General features: G+C 36.4%; 1 protein-coding gene across 10 annotated transcripts in view; it reads right to left on the bottom strand.

Annotated features, from left to right (window-relative positions):
* ATM (ATM serine/threonine kinase) overlaps positions 1-24,405 on the bottom strand; it is a 143,658-nt gene that overhangs the window by 79,267 nt on the left and 39,986 nt on the right. For all 10 annotated transcript variants that reach the window (XM_074400527.1, XM_074400526.1, XM_074400530.1 and 7 more), the window contains 14 exons: positions 24,180-24,405; positions 21,603-21,728; positions 20,625-20,750; positions 19,179-19,268; positions 17,990-18,161; positions 17,031-17,230; positions 14,184-14,266; positions 13,937-14,092; positions 12,758-12,833; positions 12,513-12,643; positions 8,117-8,234; positions 6,194-6,367; positions 4,651-4,820; positions 2,702-2,948 (listed from right to left, as the gene is read on the bottom strand). In XM_074400527.1, coding sequence (XP_074256628.1) covers positions 2,702-2,948; positions 4,651-4,820; positions 6,194-6,367; positions 8,117-8,234; positions 12,513-12,643; positions 12,758-12,833; positions 13,937-14,092; positions 14,184-14,266; positions 17,031-17,230; positions 17,990-18,161; positions 19,179-19,268; positions 20,625-20,750; positions 21,603-21,728; positions 24,180-24,405 — 2,095 coding nt within the window. The remainder of the gene's footprint in view (positions 1-2,701; positions 2,949-4,650; positions 4,821-6,193; positions 6,368-8,116; positions 8,235-12,512; positions 12,644-12,757; positions 12,834-13,936; positions 14,093-14,183; positions 14,267-17,030; positions 17,231-17,989; positions 18,162-19,178; positions 19,269-20,624; positions 20,751-21,602; positions 21,729-24,179) is intronic.

The following is a 24,405-nucleotide window of genomic DNA, read 5'->3' as shown; positions in this document are numbered from 1 at the left end:
TTGGGAATTTTGTTTCACTTACAGAACTTTACTGTTAAGAATTCCCAGTGACTGGCAATAATCTCATCTTTGTTCCGTGCATAACTTCTTCCCAGACTTCTATGTGAGTGCCATCCCAAATTCTAAGGCTAGCTGCTATCCACATCCCCTTTCATCAATACCAGAATAAAACCCTCCCCAACAGATCTGGACTTTTCATGAATCTACTTCCCACTACAGACAGGTAGCTTCACAAAAGACATAAATTCTCTAAATATGAAGAGTGAGTCTGCTATGTTACACGTAAGTCCAATGAATGAGAATTGTGAAGTATTCAGGGTAAATTTAATAACTTTCCAAATAAGGAATTAGAGTCATCTAAACCAAAAAGCAAATGGCAAATTTACTTAATGCATAAAGGAGTTCAAAAATATACTTTGTAATAACAAAAAATATTTTAGAAGGTGACAAGAAAGAAACTAATGTAAATGAGGCAAAGCAATAGGATCTGGAGGCAGGGAACCTAAGGACAATCCATGCTGATTTCCTAGAACGAAATGAAAAGGAAAACCCCAACTTTCCATGCTCAGGTAACAAAAGGAGCAGAAGCTACTCCCTTTGCAACCCCCTCCCTTTTACTGCTGCAGATGAGGAACTGAAAGTACCTCTGATTAGTCCCCTCCCACAACCAATCAGACTGATCACGGGCCACTGCTTCATTCACCCAGGGTGTACATCAAGTAACCAATGGGAAACCTCTAAACGGTATTTAAACACCAGAATATTCTGTAACCAGGCTCTTGAACCACGTGCTTAGGGCCCACTCCCAGCCTGTGGAGTATAATTTCATTTTCAAGAAATCTCTGCTTTTGTTGCTTCATTTTTCCTTGCTTTGTTTGTGTGTTTTATACAATTACTTCTTTTCTGAGACGAAGTCTCACTCTATCCCCCAGGCCGGAATGCAGTGTCATGATATTGACTCACTGCAACCTCTGCCTCCCAGGTTCAAGCAGTTCTCCTGCTTCAGCTTCCCAGATAGCTGGGATTACAGACACATGCCATCACGCCCAGTAGAGACGGGTTTCACCGTGTTGGCCAGGCTGGTCTCGAACTCCTGACCTCAGGTGATCCATTCACCTTGGCCTCCCAACATGCTGGGATTACAGGTGTGAGCCACCACACCCGGCCAAGAATTTAACTTATATCTTTAACCAAAAAGCTAAAAAATTATTATTTAATTTTAGCCACTCTTCATTCCTGAAGCTAGTGTTTCAGTTAAGGTCTAATGTATTACTTTTCCCTCTGAAACCTATTCGGTTTCTAAAAATTGCTCTTTTGGTTTGAATACATTAATAAAAGAATAGTAAGATTAAGGATGATCAGAAGACTAAGCTGGGAGATGGAACAGGAGTGGCTAGAGGCTGAGTGTCTCTCAAATTCCATAACCTCTGGAGTGCCTATATTCTGTTCAGGCTGTCTTTGGGAAAGCAGTCCTCTGCTCACCATTTCCTTCCAGACTGCAGACTTACAAGCAGTTCTGAATGGGTTCACCTAAGCAACCGAGGAACTTACTATTCCATTTCTTAGTTCAATATAGATAACAGGAAACTTAAAAAAACCTCTCTTGAAGTTTATCTAATATTGACCAAGTTTGGTTAGTTATCCCTTACAAGTATCCAAAATAAATAAGTACATGAATAAATTTGGAGTGACCACAGCTTTTCTAGCTTAAAAAAAAATTACAAGTATGTTTTACTATAAGTTGCTTCAAAATATTTTGAAATGTGTATAAATTATTATAAAAAAAAGAAGCTTGTTAAATCCTTCCTTACTCAACTCCTTTTGACAGAGATTTAATGAATTCCCAAAATATATTATGTGGTTGAGATACATTTGCCAAAAAAAAGAGAGAACTTATGGTGGAGAAGACTGATAAATAATTAACATAATTCAAAAGTACATTGTGGTTGGGCACAGTGGCTCATGCCTGTAATCGCAGCATTTTGGGAGGCTGAGGTGGGACGATCACCTGAGGTCAGGAGTTCAAGACCAGCTTGGCCAACATGGTAAAAACCCATCTCTACTAAAAACACAAAAATTAGCTGGGTGTGGTGGCATGCACTTGTAGTCCCAGCTAACTGGGTAGCTAAGGCAGGAGAATCACTTGAACCTGGGAGGCAGAGGCTTCAGTGAGCTGAGATTGTACCACTGCACTCCAGTCAGGGCAACAGAGTGAGACTCTGTCTCAAAAACAAAAACAAAGTAAATTGTATCATATTTTAGAAGGTAATAGGTATCATAAAAAAACAAAGAGCAGGGTATGAGAACTGTAGGAATGAGGGATGCTTCTCTTTCTTGAAAAGTGGAAAAATTGGTGAGACTGAAGAGGGAGTGAAGATTTTCTTTACACTGTTTAGTATTCCTTGACTTTAACAACCAGCTTGCGTTTGTGTATTACTGCAGTTAAAGTGAATTTTTAAATGGCAGAAGAAAATTATTCAAATTATTTTTTGGGTTATTTCTAATTTAATACATTTATACTTATTTAAAAGCCAATCAGAAGGAGAGAACATGACATAACCAAAAAAATTCATGGGTTGGCTATGCTAGATAATGATTACAACAAGCTAAGTTTCAGTATATAAAAAAGAATAAATAGAATTTGAAGCTTATATCTCAAATCATTCAGGGAATAAAAAGTAGATAAAAATTGAAGCCGTACCTGTTTTCCCAGTAAGTTTTCACTTTTAAGCATATCATAGACCTTGGTAGCAGTCTCTCTTTGCTGTGCCATCCCACTGTCTCCTGTACCCTCATAGGCAAAATAAGGAAGAATATTTACAAGAATCTTTGGAAAACAGTCTGTTAGAAGACTTTTCCAGTCCTCTTGAATCTGATTAGCAATGCACTTCACCTCATCAAAACGGCTTCTAATCACCAGATGTGGAATCAAAATCTTATAACAAGATCTAAAAATATAAAAATTTAAAATATAGGTTATATATAACTTTCCAAGTAAAATTTTATAAAATAGTTCTCAAAATAATAAACTGTTTTAATGCCATCAGCATTAAAGTATCATACTTTATCTAGATTATTAAACATTCTTTAATTTTATAAATGGAAAAATGAAGTAAATTCTAAATAGTCACATTAAAAAAATTAGAAAGCTTAGAATATACTATCATCATAATTATGTGATTTTAAAATGGGAACCTTGTTCAGTAGCACCCTTAGCAAAAAGTAAAAAGAAAACAAAAAATAAGTAATTTATAGATTTGAATTTATATTTATTTATTCTGTATAATCAATTTATATATAAATAATGTATATAAAATTATTGTAAAATAAAATGTAGAAGCAATTATAAATTCAAACTAAAGTAAATGCAGTTGGCCCTTGAAAAACATGGCTTTGAACTTATACTTGCATATTTTTCAACCAAATGTAGATAGAAAAACAATAGTCATGGGATGTAAAAGTCTGTATATACAGAGGACTGACTTTTCACATGGGTTCTGCAGGGCCAACTTGGGGACTTGAGTATGCACAGATTTAAGCATACATGGGAGATCCTGGAACCAACCCCTCACATATACAAAGAAATGACTAAATTGTTCTTGCCAAAATGAGTGAACTGTAAGGACCACTAAATTTACTTTTGTAGGACTATCCTTCTTAAAGGAGACTATCGACATACAACTCATAATCTATTAGAAAGCTCTATTAGGATGAGCCTGAAACTCATCTGAGATATACTACATGTAAAATACATAGCAAAGTCCACAGCACAGAGCATGCTCAACAAGTATGAGATGCCTTTCTATCATTCTGATGCCTAAATATTACTTTTTAGTTGTTTCAAACCTATCCATTTTCAAATTTTTCTTCTACAGAGATAACAAAATAAAGTTTGACATTAAGTTTCTAAATCTAATAGAAGTAATGATTAAACAGCATATAATCAAGCAACAGAAGAGAAAAACCAGGCAGAAATAACCAGGTACTAGTAATGTATCTTCAATTTTTTCCAAAGGAAAGATGATCAAATATTAAAGCTGAAAGGGACCTGAAAAATCTCCTTGTGTACTCCTTTACTTTACAGATTAAAAAATCAAGGCATAGAGGGTCTTTATGTGGCTTGACTAAAGTCACATAGCTGGTTGTTGGCACAGCCAGGACTAGACCTGAAGTCCAGTGACTCCCTTCAATACATTCTTTTTTTTTTTTTTTTTTTTTTGAGACAGAGTCTTGCTCTGTCACCAGGCTGGAGTGCAGTGGCACAATCTTGGCCCACTGCAGCTTCTACCTTCTGGGTTTAAGCAATTCTCACACCTCAGCCTCCCGAGTAGCTTATTACAGGCATGCATTACCACACCCAACCAATTTTTGTATTTTAGTAGTACAGATGGGGTTTCACCATGTTGGCCAAGATGGTCTCAATGTCCTGACCTTGTGATCTGCCCGCCTTGGCCTCCCAACGTGCTGGGATTATAGACATGAGCCACCAAATACTTTCTTATTAAAACAAGCTGTCCTGCTTCTCATACTATGTAGTCCTCACACACATGTGTATGGGTATGGTTTGTGTGGTGCTGGTGATGGGGACTTGCTAAACATTGTTAACTAATTTTAAATTAAATAAATTTCACACGTTATATGTAAACTTACCTATAGAAATCCTCAATATTTGTGTAGTTTAATAAAATAAAAGGAAAAGAAGATAAGCTGTATTCAGTATCTTGAAGATTTAGCCATTCCAAAACCAGATAATCTAGATGAGAAGCCATAAAGTCTTCTAAACACCTGTATCCAAAAGTTTCAGAAACTTTCTCTAAAACCTGCACAAACCAAAAAGTCAATTTGTTAAGAAAAATTTAAAAAATAAATCATTTAAATGCTTGTTAATATTATTTAGAGTAAGACCTAGAAACAACATTCTTTTAACTTTTCTTGATTTCCTCATCTATAAGATGAGGATAATAATGAAGAAAATGTACTCAACTGGCACAGCATCTGACACATAGCAAACCCTTAATAAATGTTAAGTAAATAAAAACATAAAAATACGCTGAGAGTTTCCAACATTTGGTTACATTTAAAGGAAGTTTTAAAGTAAAATTATTGGCCAGGCATGGTGGTCCACACCTGTAATCCTAATGCTTTGGGAGGCTGAGGAGGGAGGGTTGCTTAGGCCCAAGAGTTCAAGACCACCTTGAGCAACATAGCGAGAACCCATCTGTGTAACAAATTAGCCAGGTATGGTGGCACATGTCTGTAGTCCCAGATACTCAGGTGGCTTGGGAGGACTGCTTGAGCCCAGGAGGTCAAGACTGCAGTGAGCCATGATTGAATCACCGCACTCTAACCTGGGTGAGAGTGAGACCCTGTCTTTCAAAATAAATAAATAAATAAATAATTTAAAATAAAGCAACATCATTCCTCTCAGGCTTAAATCCAAATAAAAAAATCCACAGAATACATACCACTTATAACTATTAGGTAATGTATTTGTATACTTTTAAGAAACACCAAACAAATCTCATACTGAGAGGTAAAAGGTTAACTAATTACCGGTTGGCTTACTATAAAGCTCCACAGAAACTATGCTGGTAGAATGTTAACTGGACATCAGTTCAGTGACCTACCATTGACTTATCACATAAAAATCTGCAATGGAAAGGCCTGGAACTTCCTAAACCATAAATGCTGAGGTGATGGAAAAGAGAGGGGCCAACATTCTATAATACTGTGCTGATGTAATAATTACGAGGCGGGTCCCTAGTCCTTCTCCCCTAATAATTGAAATTAAGAGCCTGATAGCTGTAAAATTTGACTTCCGGCCCTGCTAGACCCCAGTGTGCTGCTCCAGAATCTACCGGGCAAAACCGCTATACTGCTCATGGGTCCATATGTTTCCCTCAAAAAATACTATTTCCAAAAGTCTGGTCTGTCTGGTGAACAAGTCATTCACCCTTGTTAGTTCAATGAAAGTCTTGTGAAATGCTCTTAAACTGAATGTAAGAAACAACAGTGCATACACATAAATACATCATTTGAATAGTTTTTATATAACTGCTTTCCAATATTCCCAACCTAAAAAATTTGTTTCCTAGTCTTGAATAAGTGCCACTTAGAAAATCTAGCTTTAACTTTTTAAATTATTTCACAGTGACCCAAGGAAGCTTATAATAAAACATTCATCCACATTTACCTTTTTTACAAGGTGAGGTTCTAATCCGTTTTCTTTCACAGATTTACATAGAGCAAACAAAGCCTGTTTTTCACAGATAGGGCTACAGGATAAAACCACAGCTATCAACATCAGTAAAACAGATTTTCTATTATAAATTTCATCCAAAGGTTCAGGGTTCTCAGCACTATGGGACTTAAAAAGAAATTTAAAAAAAATAACATAAGGTAAAACGTAAATGTTTAACGATCAATTATAAAATCCCAACTGAACTCCAGAATTTTTGACTAGCTATATTCCACATTTAGAGAACCTCTTATTCACTAATCATAGTTCTTTTGTTACAAGAAAAAGTAAGGACCTAATACCTTTACTAAATCACAAGCATTGACACACTTAAAAACAATTATGACCTTTCCACTGTCAATTCCTTTACCCATTTTTTATAAGACACAGATCTGTAACATTCTGGCTATACAGAAACATTTAATAACTATAACAGTGTAACTGGATTGCTTGTAACACAAAGGATAATTGTTTGAGGAGATGGATATCCCATTCTCTATGATGTGATTATTTCATCACATTGAAATAATCACACTGTATACCTGTATCAAAATATCTCATGTACCTCACAAATGTGTGTGTGTGTGTGTGTATATATATACACACATGCATATATATATACATATATATACACACACATACACACACACACTCACACACAGCCACCCACTATGTACCCATAAAAATTAAAAATCTAAAAATAAAGTAAAAATTATAGAAGATCCAAGCTCTTGTATCAACTTTGTTCATGACAATATGTTTCTATTAATACAGTATAAGATAGAGTTGGCCTTTTTTGATAACTGTAGTACAATGCTGATTCATACTATAATGCCAAGATGTAAAACTTCTTAGGTCTTTTTCTAAAGGAATTGCTGTCAGATCAGTATTTTCCCTTTTTGTAAATGACAGGCTGATTTAAAATTTGTAATATACATTATCTCTTATTAGATTTATGTTATTTACACTTAGCTTTCTTTTTTTTTTTTTTTTTTTTTTTTTTTTTTTTTTTTGAGACGGAGTTTCGCTCTTGTTACCCAGGCTGGAGTGCAATGGCGCGATCTCGGCTCACCGCAACCTCCGCCTCCTGGGCTCAGGCAATTCTCCTGCCTCAGCCTCCTAAGTAGCTGGGATTACAGGCACACGCCACCATGCCCAGCTAATTTTTTGCACCTTTAGTAGAGACGGGGTTTCACCATGTTGACCAGGATGGTCTCGATCTCTCGACCTCGTGATCCACCCGCCTCGGTCTCCCAAAGTGCTGGGATTACAGGCTTGAGCCACCGCGCCCGGCCTACACTTAGCTTTCTAATCTACTGAAATTCTTTTCTAAATTCACATTCCTTCAACTGTCTTTTTCAATTTCCTACTATCACAGATTTGACAGTCATTTAACTATCTTAAATACTCATAAGAAACAAATCAGGGCATAAATATTGAAAAAATATGAATCCTAAGACAATTATTACCATATTATTCTACAGCAGTGTGAAATATCACAAGTTTCACTGGAAACACCATAATTTGATCAATCGATTTCTTCCAATTGTCACCTGTTCCCTTAATTAGTTTTTAATCAGATCACACATGAAAGGATTTTTAAAATAAGGAAGCCATTTACACTCCCATAGAAACTCAGTTAAATTTTGGGTTTCTCCATAAAAATGCTGCAAATTAGGTTAAACCAAAAGAACTTACTATGATTTGACCCATTGTAACCTAGAAATAATGGAGTTTCATTGAATTCATACAGTTGTTTTAGAGTAGTTTTATATAGTACACTACTGGATTATAAACTCTCTTATGCCAAACTTGGTAATTTATGGAATATTCATAGCAAGCATATGATAATAGCAAATACATGTTAATTAAAATTACCATTTCTCTCATTCCTTCCTGAGCTTTCAAGTATGCATTTTGAAAAGCTGTTTGCTGAAGCTTCAAAGGAAGTGCTTTCAGCAACCTGGAAGAATCTCGTTTGGTGTCCTGGAATAATCTTAAAACAAGCAAACAAACAAACAAAAAGTGAAATAATTGTTTAATCCAAAGCATATTCTAAAACAAAAATATATCACTCTGTGAGACATAATAACGTACTAGCTCTTTTTTAAAGACTAACAAAACCTGAGTTTATTTAAAGAGGTTCAGACCAGCAGCTTAGTATTAAGGTCTTTAATACAAAATCTATTTTCTCCTAGAATTGAAGATGGTCTTAAAATCTCTTTTAACTACTGCCCAAATTTGAACAGCACTGAACTCAAACTCACCAGAAAAGATAAACTGTTCTCTGGCGAAATACCAATTAGTTGAGTCCAGAGATTCCAAATGTCAACCCGCTCTAATATTAAATCACTCTCAAAGTGGGTAGGTTAATGTTTTAATGTACCATTTAAATTTTGTTTTATGTGACGGTAAAAGGTTCATCAGTGTGCCTTTTGCATAGCAGCCACGTATTTAAGGATAACTCTTAAATGAACTTTGTCTATTATCCTTTTTTAGTAATTGAAGTTTTTATAATTAAGTTCCTCTGATTCTTCTAGTTTTTCTAACTGCTTTTAAAATAGCTAAACATCAAATATCTGCTATCGTCTGAATGTTTAACCCTCCAAATGTCATGCTGAAATCTGATCCCCATTAGGTTATGCCTAATGGAAGGTGTCTGAGTCATGGGAGCTGATCCCTCATGAATAAAGGCCTAAGCGTAAGGAATAAGTGATTTCTCACTATTAAGTTCCCACAAAAGCTGGTTATTACAAGAAAAAAGGAGAGCCTGGCACTGCCTTCCCCAACCCTCCTTTGCCTCCTCTCTCACCATGTGATCTCTGCACGCACTGATTCCGCTTTGCCTTCTACCATGAGTCTGAGGCCCTTACCAGATGCAGATGCCATATGCCAAATAAACCTCTTTTCTTTATAAATATCCAGCCTCAGGTATTCCTTTATAGCAACACAAATGAACTAAGACAAAATCTAACAAGCGTAAATTTTTTTAAAAAAAAGAATGCTATTTATTTGTCATTCTTGAATTTATACTTTGTGAATCTTCAATTTTTTTCAATGCCACCACTACATTGCTGCCTTATTACATTCAACTCAGTCTTATATAACCTCAGTCCTTAAAGTTCTGCATATATTTGCTATCTTTTATCTGTGATATTTAAGGCCGGGCGCGGTGGCTCAAGCCTGTAATCCCAGTACTTTGGGAGGCTGAGGCGGGTGGATCACGAGGTCGAGAGATCGAGACCATCCTGGTCAACGTGGTGAAACCCCGTCTCTACTAAAAATACAAAAAATTAGCTGGGCATGATGGCGCGTGCCTGTAGTCCCAGCTACTCAGGAGGCTGAGGCAGGAGAATTGCCTGAACCCAGGAGGCGGAGGTTGCGGTGAGCCGAGATCGTGCCATGGCACTCCAGCCTGGGTAACAAGAGCGACACTCCGTCTCAAAAAAAAAAAAAAATTAAATTAAATTAAATTTAAAAAAAATAAATAAAATAAAAATAAAAATAAAAATAAAATATCTGTGATATTTAGTAAGAACTTGAACTTCTAAACATATTCATTAGAAGTCCTTACAATGGAAACTCTTACTGAAAAGAGTTCCAAACCTAAGGAGTTAGACACAAAATCTAGTTTATAAAAACATTACTGTCAGCATATTCAACTACTGAAACAGTTTTAATACTTTATTTGGCTGCTGGAACGATATAGTGATCTTTTATTATTGGTCACTTACATTTGAACAGTAAAGTTACTCAAATGATTTTTCAGCTTTGATGTTTTTATAGGATCACGTAATTTTTTCAAGTACATTATTTTATAAACAGTTATTGAATACCTATCACATGCCAAGTATTGTTTTAGGTACTAAAAATACAGCAATGAACAGAACAGACAAAAACCAGTGCCTTTTAGGAATTTATATACAAGTGAAATAGGGAGAAGTAAATATATTAAACTAGAATGTTTCAAGTTATCATAAATGCTAAAGAAAAATAAAACAAGGGAAAAGCAAAATGGCTGAATAAGAACAGCTCCAGTCTGCAGCTCCCAACGAGATCAATGCAGAAGCTGGGTGATTTCTGCATTTCCAACTGAGGTACCCAGCTCATCTCGTTGGGATCGGTTAGACAGTGGGTGCAGCCCACAGAGGGTGAGGTGAAGGAGGGTGGGGGCGTAACCTCACCTGGGAAGTGCAAGGGGTTGGGGAACTCTCTCCCCTAGCCAATGGAAGCCATGAGGGACTGTGCCCTGAGGAACAGTGAATTCCAGCCCAGAAACGATGCTTTTCCCATGGTCTCTGCAACCACAGATCCAGAGGTGCTCTCGGGTGCCTACGCTACCAGGGCCCTGGTGGCAGACACCGAGGTAGCTGCAAGAACTTTCTTTCCATAGAAAAAAACTCATAAGAAACTCACTGAAAAACACACAACTACAGGGAAACTGACCAACCTGCTCCTGAATGACTACTGGGTAAATAATGAAATTAAGGTTTTGAAACCAGTGAGAACGAAGACTTAACATATCAGAATCTCTGGGATGAAAAAGCAGTGTTTAGAGGAAAATTTATAGCACTAAATGCCCACAGAAGAAAGCAGGAAAGATCTAAAATCAACACCCTAACATCACAATTAAAGGACCTAGAGAAGCAGGAACAAATAAATTTAAAAGCTAGCAGAAGCCAAGAAATAACTAAGATCAGAGCAGAACTGAAGGAGACAGAGACATGAAAAACCCTTCAAAAAAGTCTATCAATCCAGGAGCTGGTATTTTGAAAAGATTAACAAAATAGACAGACTGCTAGCCAGACTAATAAAGAAGAAAAGAGATCCAAAACCTAAAATGCAATAAAAATAAAAAAATAAATATTAAAAAAATAAATAAAAAATAAAGAAGAGAGAAGAATCAAATAGACATAATAAAAAATGATAAAAAGGGATATCATCACTGATCCCACAGAAATACAAACTATAATCAGAGAATACTATACACACCTGTACGCAAATAAACTAGACAATCTAGAAGAAATGGATAAATTCCTGGACACATACACTCTCCCAAGACAAAACCAGGAAGATGTCGAATCCGTGAACAGACCAATAACAAGTTCTGAAATGGAGGCAGTAATAGCCTACCAACCAAAAAAAGCCCAGGACCAGATAGATTCACAGCTAAATTCTACCAGAGATACAAAGAGGAGCTGGTACTGTTCCTTCTGAAATTATTCCAAACAACAGAAAAAGAGGAAATCCTTCCTAACTCATTTTATGAGGCCAGCATCATCCTGACACCAAAATCTGGCAGGGACACAACAAAAAAAGAAAATTTCAGGCTCATATCCCTGATGAACATCGATGTGAAAATCCTCAATAAAACACTGGCAAACCGAATCCAGCAGCACATCAAAAAGCTTATCTACCATGATCAAGTTGGTTTCATCCCTGGGATACAAGGCAGGTACAACGTACACAAATCAGTAAATGTAATCAATCACATAAACAGAACCAGTGACAAAAAAACACATGACTGCAGGTTCATGCCTGTAATCCCAGCACTTTGGGAGGCTGAGGCAGGTGGATCACCTGAGGTCAGAAGTTTGAGACTAGTCTGGCCTACATGGTGAAACTCCGTCTCTACTAAAAATACAAAAATTAGACAGGCGTAGTGGCAGGCACCTGTAATCCCAGCTACTCAGGAGGATGAGGCAGAATTGCTTGAACCCAGGAGTCAGAGGCTGCAGTGAGCCAAGATTATGCCATTGCACTCCATCTAGCCTGGGAGACATGAGCGAAACTCCTGTTACAAAACAAAACCGATATATGTTTATTCCAGTACTCAAACATAAAACATCCTCATGATAGAATCATCCCAGGGCTACACTGGATGTTCACTCAAGTAAATATAATTGTGTAATTAGCACAATGTAAAATGTGCTAATTATCATTTCATAAACTCACATAAAAATCACAGTAATTTTCAAACAGTCCATATCTCCTGTGTTAGCAGATACACTTAAGTCAACCACTTATTAGCTCTGTGGTATAAGGAAGTTACTTTACCTCACTAAGTCACAGTTTCATTTATAAATTGAAGGAAATAACAGAATCGAAGTGATAGAAGTGTAAGAATTCAGAAAAAACATAAATGCCAGGCACATCGTATATACTCAAAAAGTGTTAACTATTTTTAATATTGCAACTGTGAGCTGTTACTGTGGTAGACACTCTACTGCTGTCTGCAGCATTTCAAATACTTCATGAACACTTGACCTATTACCTATTGATTGACTGGGCAGCCAACATGCGAACTTGGTGATGATTATCAGCAAGAAATTGTGTAAATACTTCATTTACAGGGAAGTCTTCTCCCATTACATGAAGAATAGCCCAGTTTGAATAAGGATCAGCCTATGGGAAAAGAATTGAGGTTGAATGTGAAATAGAGAAAATTCAGTCATTAACAAACAAAAACTGCTTTAAAATTTTCAATGGAGGTCTTAGTAATAAAATGCAAAAACTCACCTCAAGCAAACATTTAAGGCATTCTACTAGGGCCATTCTTACAGAGAATGTACATTTCTTCTCCTTTGTTAGATGCCTGAAATCAAGTAAGTTTTTTGAAGTCAAATAATCATTCCAATAAAAGTACTCAGAAAACTCACTGAATATCAAGGTTATTATAAGTTGCTTCCAATATATCTTTCTGTGCTAAACTTATTTGTCATATATGGAATATGCCAACATACTCACCTTCCCAAAAATTCAAGCTAAAAGAATCAGTTTGAAAGAATTCATTTTAGTGCAAATGATTTGTTTTATACCATCATGTCTCTTTTCTGGGGGGCTACCATAGAATGGCTAACCATATTACAGTAAACTTACTTTAGAAAGAAATTTCTTTGTTAAAGTTTTGTTTGGTATATCAAAGATTTCAACACCACATTCTGGCTGGGTGCACTGGCTCAGGTCTGTAATCCCAATACTTTGGGAAGCTGAGGTGGACAGATCACTTGAGGTCAGGAGTTTGAAACCCACCTGGCCAACATGGTGAAACCCCATCTCTACTAAAAAGGCAAAAAAATTAGCCAGGTGTGGTGGCAGGCACCTGTATTCATAGCTACTCAAGAGGCTGAGCCAGGAGAATTGCTTGAACCCGGTAGGCAGAGGCTGCAGTAAGCCCGTATCACACCACTGCACTCCAGCCTGGGTGATGGAGTGAGACTCCATCCCCAAAAAAAACAAAAAACATTCTATTGATTTAGAATTACTCATCAATCAAATAGTACAAGGGTTCTAAATTATATATATGTGTTCCTCCGTAAGTATCATGGTGTATCTCAGAATGTGACAATATAGATAAAATAACAGATAGTGACAAAGCCAATTTGTTCACTTTGGGAACATGAACAATTCAACTGATTTTGGCTTGTTATACTTCCTTTATTCACTATATATGTCAAACTATTAAATGACTCAAAATTTGCAGGGAAATTAGTTGAACAGTTTAGAAAGCCAAGCCTTAAAAAAAACAGTGTAGTTCTTCAAGCAACTGAGGGAAACACAAATTACATTCTGCTATTCTTAAAAGATATATTAGCTATGTAGAAAGATCAGAAGAAATCACTGATGTAGATACAAAATTTGCATTTGTATCCACAGACAGCAAAAGAAAAATAAGACCACAGAATAAGCTGTACCTACCAAAATGCTCCAATTACTGTAAGAAACTGTCCTTGAGCATCCCTTGTGTTCTCAGAGTCCATATTGCTTTGACCTAGGTTTCTCACTATATGAAGGACATGGTTTAAAATAGTTTTACAAACGTCTTGGTCACGACGATACAAAGAACACACATTGCTGTGGTGAAAAAAGTTTAACTTTATAAGCTTAACAGAACACATCAGTTATTTTATAAATTTAAAGTGAATATAAGGTTTTAATTTCTTACGATAGTGGTTTCAGAAGTTCGATAACATCTTCCATTGGCAAGGGATACTCTTCTCCAGGAAGCTCCTTTAAAAGCATTAGATACTAAGATGGTAGGAGGGAAAAAAGTCAGGTTTATTCACAAATCATTTACATTAAAAAGTATATAAACATAGGCTGGCTCATGCCTGTAATCCCAGCATGTTGGGAGGCTGAGGAAGGCGGATCACAAGGTCAGGAGTTTGAGACCAGCCTGGCTAATATGGTGAAACCTCGTCTCTACTAAAAATATAAAAATTAGCCAGGCATGGTGGCAGGGGTCTGTAGTCCCAGCTACTCAGGATGCTGAGGCAGGAGAACCATTTGAACCTAGGAGGTAGAGGTTGTAGTGAGCCAAGATAGCACCAGTGCACTCCAGCCTGGGCAACAGAGTGAGACTCCATCTCAAAAAAAAAAAAAGTATATAAACATAAATTCATACATGTACACACATACAGCTGTAAATTTTTAAGAGGGGTATAGTAAAAACAAAAGGCTTTGAAGTCAAACAGCAGAATTCAAGTCCCAGTACCAAAGCTTTAACTTTTCTGGTTAAAAATCTTGCCTTAAATCATCTAGGGCCTTTGTACCCTCATCTGTAAAGTGGGGATATATCACTTAATCACTTACCTGGCCAGGTAACTGTGAGGATTAGAGAAGGTAAATGTAAAAGTCTAGCTTCTATTGTGTGTTGCAGTTAAGAGCTTGAGCAAGATTCTGAAACTGTAAGTCTCCATTCTCCCAAAATAATGCTTGGGGAGAATAGTCCAGTGGTTGAAGACTATTCCATTAATGAATTTTAGAAAGCAGAGACAGTCATAGGCAAAGAAGTCAAACACTCTGATCTATCTTCCCACAAAGCAATGTTCTAAGGCTCTTTATGGTACTATGGACAGAAAGGGCTGTTGCAACTACCAGTTATAATGGTAGTTATTATGTAGGCAGCCAGTTTCTAAGAACTACCGAATAATTTTCTAGCTATACTGAAATCATAAGGGATTTTTTTTCCTATTTAGATGTAGAATATTTCCTATTCCTTTTCAGATATTAACAAAGAAAATTAAATGATCCTTTTCATTATTTGACATGAGAGTCATGTACATCAGGTTACTGAATGTTTTGAAGTGACTTGAAACATCAATACTTCAAGAAAAGCATGTAACTCTTCTTCTTGGTCAGGGTTAGAGACTTAACTAGAGTATCTACCAGGACCTAAACTAGGGGCCCAAAGAGGGCACAACCAAACTTGTTTTCTCACTGTAAACGATTGACATGCACGCTCACCAAGGGTGGGAAGCATGATCAGGGATTCCACCAATGACTCAGCCTGCAATTTACTGTGATCAGAAGTTCTAATTAGGGACTTACCAGGCATGCCTATCAATTAGCTGCAACTGAGGACATGACCTAGGGCCCAACTGGCTACTCACTAGGCCAGGGCTCCATCTCCACCTACGCCTGGACTAAGGCTAAGAAAATGGCCCACATCGTTGGGAGATTAGTTATACATAAGGTTGCTGAGCAAATAAGTAAATGTATTCAGGTCAAGGGAACAGCCAGTTTTGGGGTGTTTTTTTAACTGCTAGTAAGAAATTTATAAATTTAGGCCAGACACAGTGGCTCACACCTATAATCCCAGCATTTTGGGAGGCCGAGGTGGGCAGATCATCTGAGGTCAGGAGCTCGATACCAGCCTGACCAACATGGAGAAATCTCATCTCTACTAAAAAATAGAAAATTAGCCGGGCATGGTGGCGCATGCTTATAATCCCAGCTACTTGGGAGGCTGAGGCAGGAGAATGAATCACTTGAACCCAGGAGGTGTAGATTGCCGTGAGCTGAGATCACGCCGCTGCACTCCAGCCTGGGCAACAACAGTGAAACTCCATCTCAAAGAAAAAAAGAAATTTATAAATTTGGACAGAAAAAAAAGATAAACCGTGTGATACTGGCTTGAATTTGAAGATATCAACATGCAGATAAATGGACAGGGTGAAGGCAAAAGAGGAATTACTTTTGTAACATTCTCAATCAAACTATAAATCTAATCATGAAGAAACAGACAAACTCAGAGCAGTGGACCTGTACTATTCAAATATATGAAGGTCATATTAAATAAGAAAAGAACTGTTCCAGATTGAAGGAGACTAAACAGACTACGCACCTAAGTGCAATGATAAAATGTTAACTTTCTGATTTTGATGATTATACTGTGGCTAAAAAGAGTGTACCCTTGTTTTTAGGAAATATAGCCTGAAGTATAAGGAGTATCATGTGTGCAAGTTCATCTCAAAATGGTTCAGAGAAACTAATGTGTGTATCCGTGTTTGAGTATATGTGGAGAGAGGGAATATTAGGCAAGAGTGGTAACATGTTAACTATAAAAGCATATCAAGAGTATATGGAAGTATTTTGTAGTATTCTTGTAACTTTACTATCATTTTGAAATCAAATCCAAAAAACTGAAAATATTTGTATATTTTTTACTGAGGTAAAAACAAGATTTCAGCTTCAAACACAATGTTATGTATTGTTTACATTCAGGGTCTATGTTTCTTAGCCTAATTAAAATAATGCATAATAATTAATTAAACCTAAAGAGAATAAAATCTATCCAAAACCCATCTAAGTTTTAATATTTCAGCATCTTCTTCAATTTGTTCACAGCACATTAAAAGAAAAAATGTTATTTTCCAACTAGTCTCAGGTTCATTTCTCGAGAGCAATTTCAATTCTTCAAAGACAGCATGTGATTCTTACTTGTAACTCTTTACATTTAGTCAGCAACAACAGATAAAATCCAAGAGCTTATTCATTTAATGTAACTCACCATATGCAAGTGGAGAGATTTTGTAGAGTCTAGCATGCTAGAATCAATTAACATTAACAATTTCCTCCGAATATCAGCTGCCCTAAAGGACACAGTATTGGTCTGAACAGTAGTTACACACAAACACAAGAACTTGAGCATGTCTAAGAAGAGTAGATCTTGCTTTGACAGATATTCTTCAGCTAAAGGATTAATGGCACCTAAAAATAAAAAGCACTCATTAAGAGAGGACACAACAGCAATATATATTAATATTAACTCAAATGTTCTCCTCTTTACAAAAAAAAGTATATGAAAAACAGAATTATAGTAAAATTAATTATATACTAAAAACTTTAAAAGTCTTTTTAAAAAATTATCCAGGATTCTGTTGTCAAGAAATAATTTAAAATATGGGGCGGGGGGGGGGTACCCTTTAGACAAACGATCACTGCAATAATGTTTATTATAGGAAAATACAACAGATTTAAATTTCTGACAATAAAGAATGTCAAGTAAATTATCGTATTTGTGATTGAAAAATGGTGAAGCCATTAAAAAGTATGACTATCAAGACAAGCAACTACATGGAAAAAATAATTAATATTAAACAGGCATTAACATGTGAATGTTGATGTTGATTACAATTTTGAAAGGTTCTATAGAGAAATAATAGAGAAAGGTTAAAAGCAATAGTATGATGGGTGAGTTTTCATTTCCTGCTTTCTATTGTCCAAATAACCTATCATATGGTTTTATTTCTTTAATAGTTATCTTAAGTCCCTCCTATGAAGACTAAAATAGGAAACTAATAAATTTGAGTAAAAATCAGAAAAATTTAAAGTACACAGGAATAATCCTAAAAGGCTAGACTAAGGGAAAAATGAAATAAGCGTAAAATTGATATCAATAAGGACTCTTATACTGCCAAATTAATATAAAGAGGTAAAAGAAATCCCAAGCAGTAAATATGTATTTACCTATGGTACTTTGGCTCTCTCCAGGTTCATTTGCATCACTAACACTACTATCAGGGTAATCATTAAATAGATTCATGGATGACTGATCCTCCACCTCCATTAGATTTCCATTAGTATCATCTTCTATTGATTCTACATCTCCATGGTCAAATGGCTTTTTGATTATGAATGCCTTCAAGGAAGAGAAACAAAGATGTTCAAGACAGCTTCTTGCAGGACCATGTTGTACTTAAAATTTACCTAACCAGGTCAGGCACAGTGGCTCACATCTGTAATTCCAGTAAGTTGGGGGGCCGAGGCGGATCACTTGAGGTCAAGAGTTTGAGACCAGCCTGGCCAACATGGTAAAACCCTGTCTCTATTAAAAACACAAAAATTAGCCAGGCGTGGTGGCACACATCTGTAATCCTAGCTTCTCAGGAGGCTGAGGCAGGAGAATCTCTTGAAACTGGGAGGCAGAGGCTGTAGTAAACTGAGATTGTGCCACTGAACTCCAGCCTAGGTAACAGAGTGAGACTCCATCTCAAAAATAAATAAATAAATAAATAAATAAAGGGAGCAGATGAGCTTTTATATACATACATGCTACTCACTACTACCACACAATAGAATACCATGGACTGCTAAATAAAGTATAACAGCAGACAGCTTATAAAATAAGTAGTGACATGGAAAATGATTAAGATGTGTCATAAAATGGAAATAAGCAAGTTACAGAATGTGTTTTCACTCGAGATATTTCAATATCTACTTTGTATGGCCAGCAATAGTTCAGACAAAAAAATGTATGTGGCATAAGCCCATTTGTATGGAAGAAAAATAAATACTACAATAAGAATATGTTGCTTGTCTGGCAAGATTTTTGGTCACTTTTAAAGAACAAGTAATTATTTTGAACTTTGGTACAATGTTGCATAGCAATAGGTATAAGCCTGGATGATTAGTTTCCAATCATTCAGTGTATTATTTATTGAGAAACTGAAAGCAGGCACTCACTATGGTAGGTATTGATATTAAGAACCAATCAGGTATATTTCCCCACAAGACAAACAACTATTTAATTTCCACATTTATAAAAATGTAAGATGTTATATGTTTTCAGATGCATCCCTATTTACAAAGATAGTTCAACCAAAAAATTATGCATATTAGAATGGAAATATGATAGCAAAATAGGAAGCATACTTACTAAAGTTTTACAAATATCTGCAATGTCATTCATTAGCTTTGATGTAAACAACCGCAGGAAAATGCCAGATGCAATCTTACTTGCACTCTTCTGCAATTAAGACAAACAAAGAACCAACAACAAAGAAATAAAAACAATTATTCTTGGCAGACAATGTTTTCTCTATCTTGAATGAAATGTAGATAAATGGTTTACTATTAGGGCCAAGATACACGCGGCTTCCAAAACACATCTTTCCTTAGAGTAATCATTACTATACTGTACATCTTTCATTGTGCTTTAACAGCATTTAAGTAACAGCTATTGACTCTAAACGTAATTAAGCTGTAATTATAGGTTAGAATTTATTCTTCTACTTTTCTCCTTTCCCACTTACACCAAAAGGGAGGAAAAACACGTTACAAAACAAAAAGTATGTTGATAATATTGATATACAGCCATGTACCTAATATTAGGTTTCAAATATATTTCCAATTATTATCAGTACTCTGGGGACTGGCTTGGCTACCTCACGGGCCTGCTGTAAATAAAAACAAAGATTACACACAGTAGCACTCTTTCTATCAAATGTTATGTAAGATGATCTGAGCAAAAAAAGTAAAGCATGTGCTAGAGTTATCGTTGTGCTGCTCACTAGCCCTGCTATGCATACCACAAAGTTTGAGTCAACAAATTTTTATTAAATGAATGAAATGTGCTGGGAATAAAAGAGTTATCTACTTGGTTATACATAGAAGTGGTAAGACAATCTCAGAAGAATTCCTGAAATTATAAAATTAGTTTCATGAGAAACTCAAATTCCTATTGTTTATTCATCTGGATATTATCTTTATGTACCATTCAATTTAGTTTTAAATCAGTTTGTAAACTTATGAATGTGGTCAAATATGGTAGCTCACACCTGTAATCACAGCACTTTTGAGATGCTGCAGTGGAAGGATCACTTGAGCCCAGGGTTTGAGACTAGCCTGGGCAATGTTGTAAAACAATACAAACAATACAAAAATCAGCCAGGCATGACAGTGTACACCTGTAATCCCAGGTACTAGGGAGACTGACGTGGGAGGATCACTTGAGCCCAGGAGGTCAAGGCTGCTGTGAGCTGTGATCACATCACTGCAATCTACCCCCGGTGAAAGAGCAAGGGACTGTCTCAAAAAAAAAAAGAATAAAAATAAAAGTAAAAAACAAACTTATGAGTGGACACCAAAACAGTAACACCAACCAGTAATCAATCCCCTGCATAGACTATACTATCAAGTAAAAAGAAAATTTTAGTTGTGTGGTACATAACTGTAGTCCCAATTACTCAGGACATTGAGGCAGGAGAATTGCTTGAAACCAGAAGGTCAAGCTACACTGAGTCGTGACAATGCCACTGCAACTCCAGCCTGGGCGACAGACAAAGATCCTATCTCAAAAAACAAAACAAGAAGAAAATCTTACCTTGGTACAGTTGCTCAAGGAACGTGTACATAGATACATCATATTTCTCAAGGAACCAATTCTGAATTCTTCATTTGTCTTATTTTTAAACAGAGTGATACTTTCTCCTGCACATTGCATTAGAGACTATTACAAATACAAGGAAAAATGCAAATTCTAGTTAAAATTATAGTTTAGTATTGCTTTTAAAAGTGCACTTTGATCTTGGACATACTCTATAAAATAAAAAATAAAGTACACAAGAGAAAAAATGAAATGTTTTTGGAAGTTCCACACAGTCATATAGTATAAGTAAAAATCATTAACAATTAGTACTACCAAGAGATCAGAGTTTCATGCTTACAGCCTACTTGATTAACACCCTCAATCAAAGCTACTTCAATGTAACTGATCACAGGGAAAACTTTAAAAAGGACAGACAGGCCAGGTATGGTGGCTCATGCCTGTAATCCCAGCACTTTGGGAGGCCAAGGCAGGTGGATCACAAAGTCAGGAGTTCACAACCAGACTGGCTAACATGGTAAAACCCCATCTCTACTAAAAATACAAAAATTAGCTGGGCATGGTGGCTCATGCCTGTAATCCCATATAGTTGGGAGGCTGAGGTAGGAGAACTGCTTGAACTGGGATCCAGGAAGCAGAGGCTGCAGTGAGCCAAGATTATACCACTGAACTTCAGCCTGTGCTACAGAGAGCGAGCTTCTATCTCTTTTTTTAAAAAAAAGTAGACAAAAATCAATATTTTAATGAGATTAGATTTTAATGTGATATTATATTATTTACTATTATTTATAGTTGGCTTATAGTAATTTCAAGTTTTAAAAATACACAGTGTAATTTCTTCTCATATTACATAAATAAAAGAGAAAGGGTTAACCTACATAAAATTTAATGTCTTCCAAACAAATGTTAATAATTTTCTCAGGAATACATTTCATTCAAATTTATCAGAAACTTTATTAGCATAAATTCTTCTACCTTGGCTTTCTGGAATAATTCTGACTTATATGCCTCCTCTTCAGTTATTACACCCATATAGCAGTAGCAGCCAAGGACGCCCACCAAAAGACTTGAACACCGGACAAGCATTTCTGAATTTGTAATCTTAAAGCAAACCACAAATAAAAATATATATATATTTCATAAACAATTCTGTATATTCTATAATTATCTTTTATAAGAGCAAATTCTACATACATATTAAAAAACAAAAGTTCAGTTAACTGAGTTAAAGGCGGCATATTCTGAATATCTCTAAAAACAACTAGGAGATCACTGTAGAATTATAACTACGATTCTCAAGAAAAGCAGCCTAAATATCTCCTAGTGGCCAAGCAGAATATATCATCTTAGGGTGCCGTGTGTACTGTGCACATAGGCCCTTAAATATTTGAGGTAGGGATGAAAGAAAAGAAAAAAAGTTGATAGGCAAATAAATGACTATAAGTCCTAGAACACAAGTAGAAATTAGAGTCATATAAAGAGACATTAAAATGTCATTTTAAGCTTCTGAGGAACAGGAACCTTGACTTACTCAGCTTTTTAGACCCCACAGACTAGCATAAAGGATTTTTTCTAGTAGATAAAGTTTAGACAGCTGGCTAGACACGGTAGCTCATGCCTATAATCCCAACATTTTGGGAGGCCGAGGCAGGAGGATCACCTGAGGTCAGGAGTTCAAAACCAACCTAGCCAACGTGGTAAAACACTGTCTCTACTAAAAACACAAAAAATTACCCAGGCGTGATGGCAGGTGCCTATAATACCAGCTACTCAGGATGCTGAGGCAGGAAAATTGCTTGAACCCAGGAGGCAGAGGTTGCAGTGAGCTGAGATCATACCACTGCACTCCAGCCTGGGCAACAGTGAGACTCCATCCCAAAAAACAGTTTTAAGACAATTTTATAGAATTACATAAGAATCTGCTAAATTACACACAAGATGTTCTGATTTTTTGTTCCTACAGGGTAATAAATGGCATTCTAAGAGAAAATACACAAAACTCAATTACTTGAAAGTGGTTACAATTGTGGTGCAGAAGAATGTCAGAAAAAGATCAGAAAGAGGCACACTGTCCCTTCTCAGGTCCTCAGGTCATTTTCCCTGGCTACTGAATTCACTCCTTTGAAGAGATTACAGGCTTTATTTCATTTAATCATTTACCATGTAACAAGGCACTGTGGAGGATACAAAGATTAATAAAAATATGTATTCCCTTTTCATATGGGCCGGGCGCAATGGCTCATGCCTGTAATCTCAGCACTCTGGGAGGCCAAGGCGGATGGATCACAAGGTCAGGAGTCTGAGATCAGCCTGTCCAACATGGTAAAACCTGACTCTACTAAAAATATAAAAATTAGTCAGGCATGGTGGTGGGCGCCTGTAGTCCCAGCTACTTGGGAGGCTGAAGCAGGAGAATCGCTTGAACCCGGGAGGAGAAGGTTGCAATAAGCCAAGATCGTGCTATTGCACTCCAGCCTGGGTGAGTGAGCGACACTCCATCTGGAAAAAAAAAAAAGAGTGTATGTGATAGTTCAAGAGATATTTATATACAAACCATATGTAAATATCCATGGTATAAAGAAAATGCTAACTGCCATTAAAAATGTGAAACGTTAAGTACTATAAAACTAAAAGATGAAAAATTATTAGGCCAGGCACAGTGGCTCACACCTGTAATCCCAGCACTTTGGGATGCCGAGGCGGGCCAATCACCTGAAGTCAGGAGTTCGAGACCAGCCTGGCCAACATGGCAAAACCCCGTCTCTACTAAAAATACAAAAATTAGCTGGGCATGGCAGCACGTGCCTGTAGTACCAGCTATTCAGAAGCCTGAGGCAGAACTGCTTGAGCCAGAAGGTGGGGGCGGCAGTGAGCCAAGATGACACCACTGCACTGGAGCCTGGGCAACAGAGCGAGACTTCGTCTCAAAAAGAAAAATTCTTAGAATCTCACTTTCTGAGATTCTAAGAAAGTTATTAGCAAGGATTTTCACATGTGGATGATCTGAATACACAGAAATAGAAAGACATTTCATATTTTTAAAAAATGGGAGTTTTGGCAAGAGAACAGCCTACATGAAGAGAATTTGTGATTTTATGAGGCTAAAGGAAATTCCTAGATGACGTCTAAAATAATTGCTAGTCCATTTATTGTCTTTACTAGCCCCTCGTCCCTCTTCAAACGCCACCAAAATCTATTAGATTTGTTTAAATTGTGTTCTTTTCCATTACTGTAACATCTCCCTCCTTTGTATTCAGAGGTTTTTTTCATCATATAATCCCTATGCTCAAACTCTTACTATTCCCTACTATCCTACACAAGGAATTCTTTTATGTCTACCGTAATTCCCAGCACAAAGGAAGTATCCAAATTATTATTGAGTTTTCCTTTAATTATGCTAAGTTTTCCCAATTTGTAGCCCTTTACTGCCATTTTGCTTTTAAAACCAAACCTCCCACCATCTTTGGTGTTTTTCCTGCCCCTATTTCTCCTTCCTAACAGTTTACCAAAGTTGAATATATATAAGCTTAGTTTTTTTTTTTTTAATCTCACCTCAGATGAATAATTATTTAAAAGCTGTTCTGATAATCCCAGAAGATAGCGAACCAGTGATTCCTTGAGATTCTGATGGACAGAAAAGCCAGTACTGGACTGGTGCTTTTCTATAGCACATTCTCTCACAGCGGTTAAAAAGTCCATTTTGTCAAAAGTTGTCTGAAGAAACAGTTCTTCTACTTCTGAAAATGAAGGTTCTTCTTTATCTTTTTGGTGTTGTTCG

Source organism: Saimiri boliviensis, chromosome 6 (assembly GCF_048565385.1).
Source record: "Saimiri boliviensis isolate mSaiBol1 chromosome 6, mSaiBol1.pri, whole genome shotgun sequence".
Classification (NCBI taxonomy): domain Eukaryota; kingdom Metazoa; phylum Chordata; class Mammalia; order Primates; family Cebidae; genus Saimiri; species Saimiri boliviensis.
The sequence above is the reverse complement of the archived record's forward strand: the minus strand, read 5'-3'. Positions and strand labels throughout refer to the sequence as shown.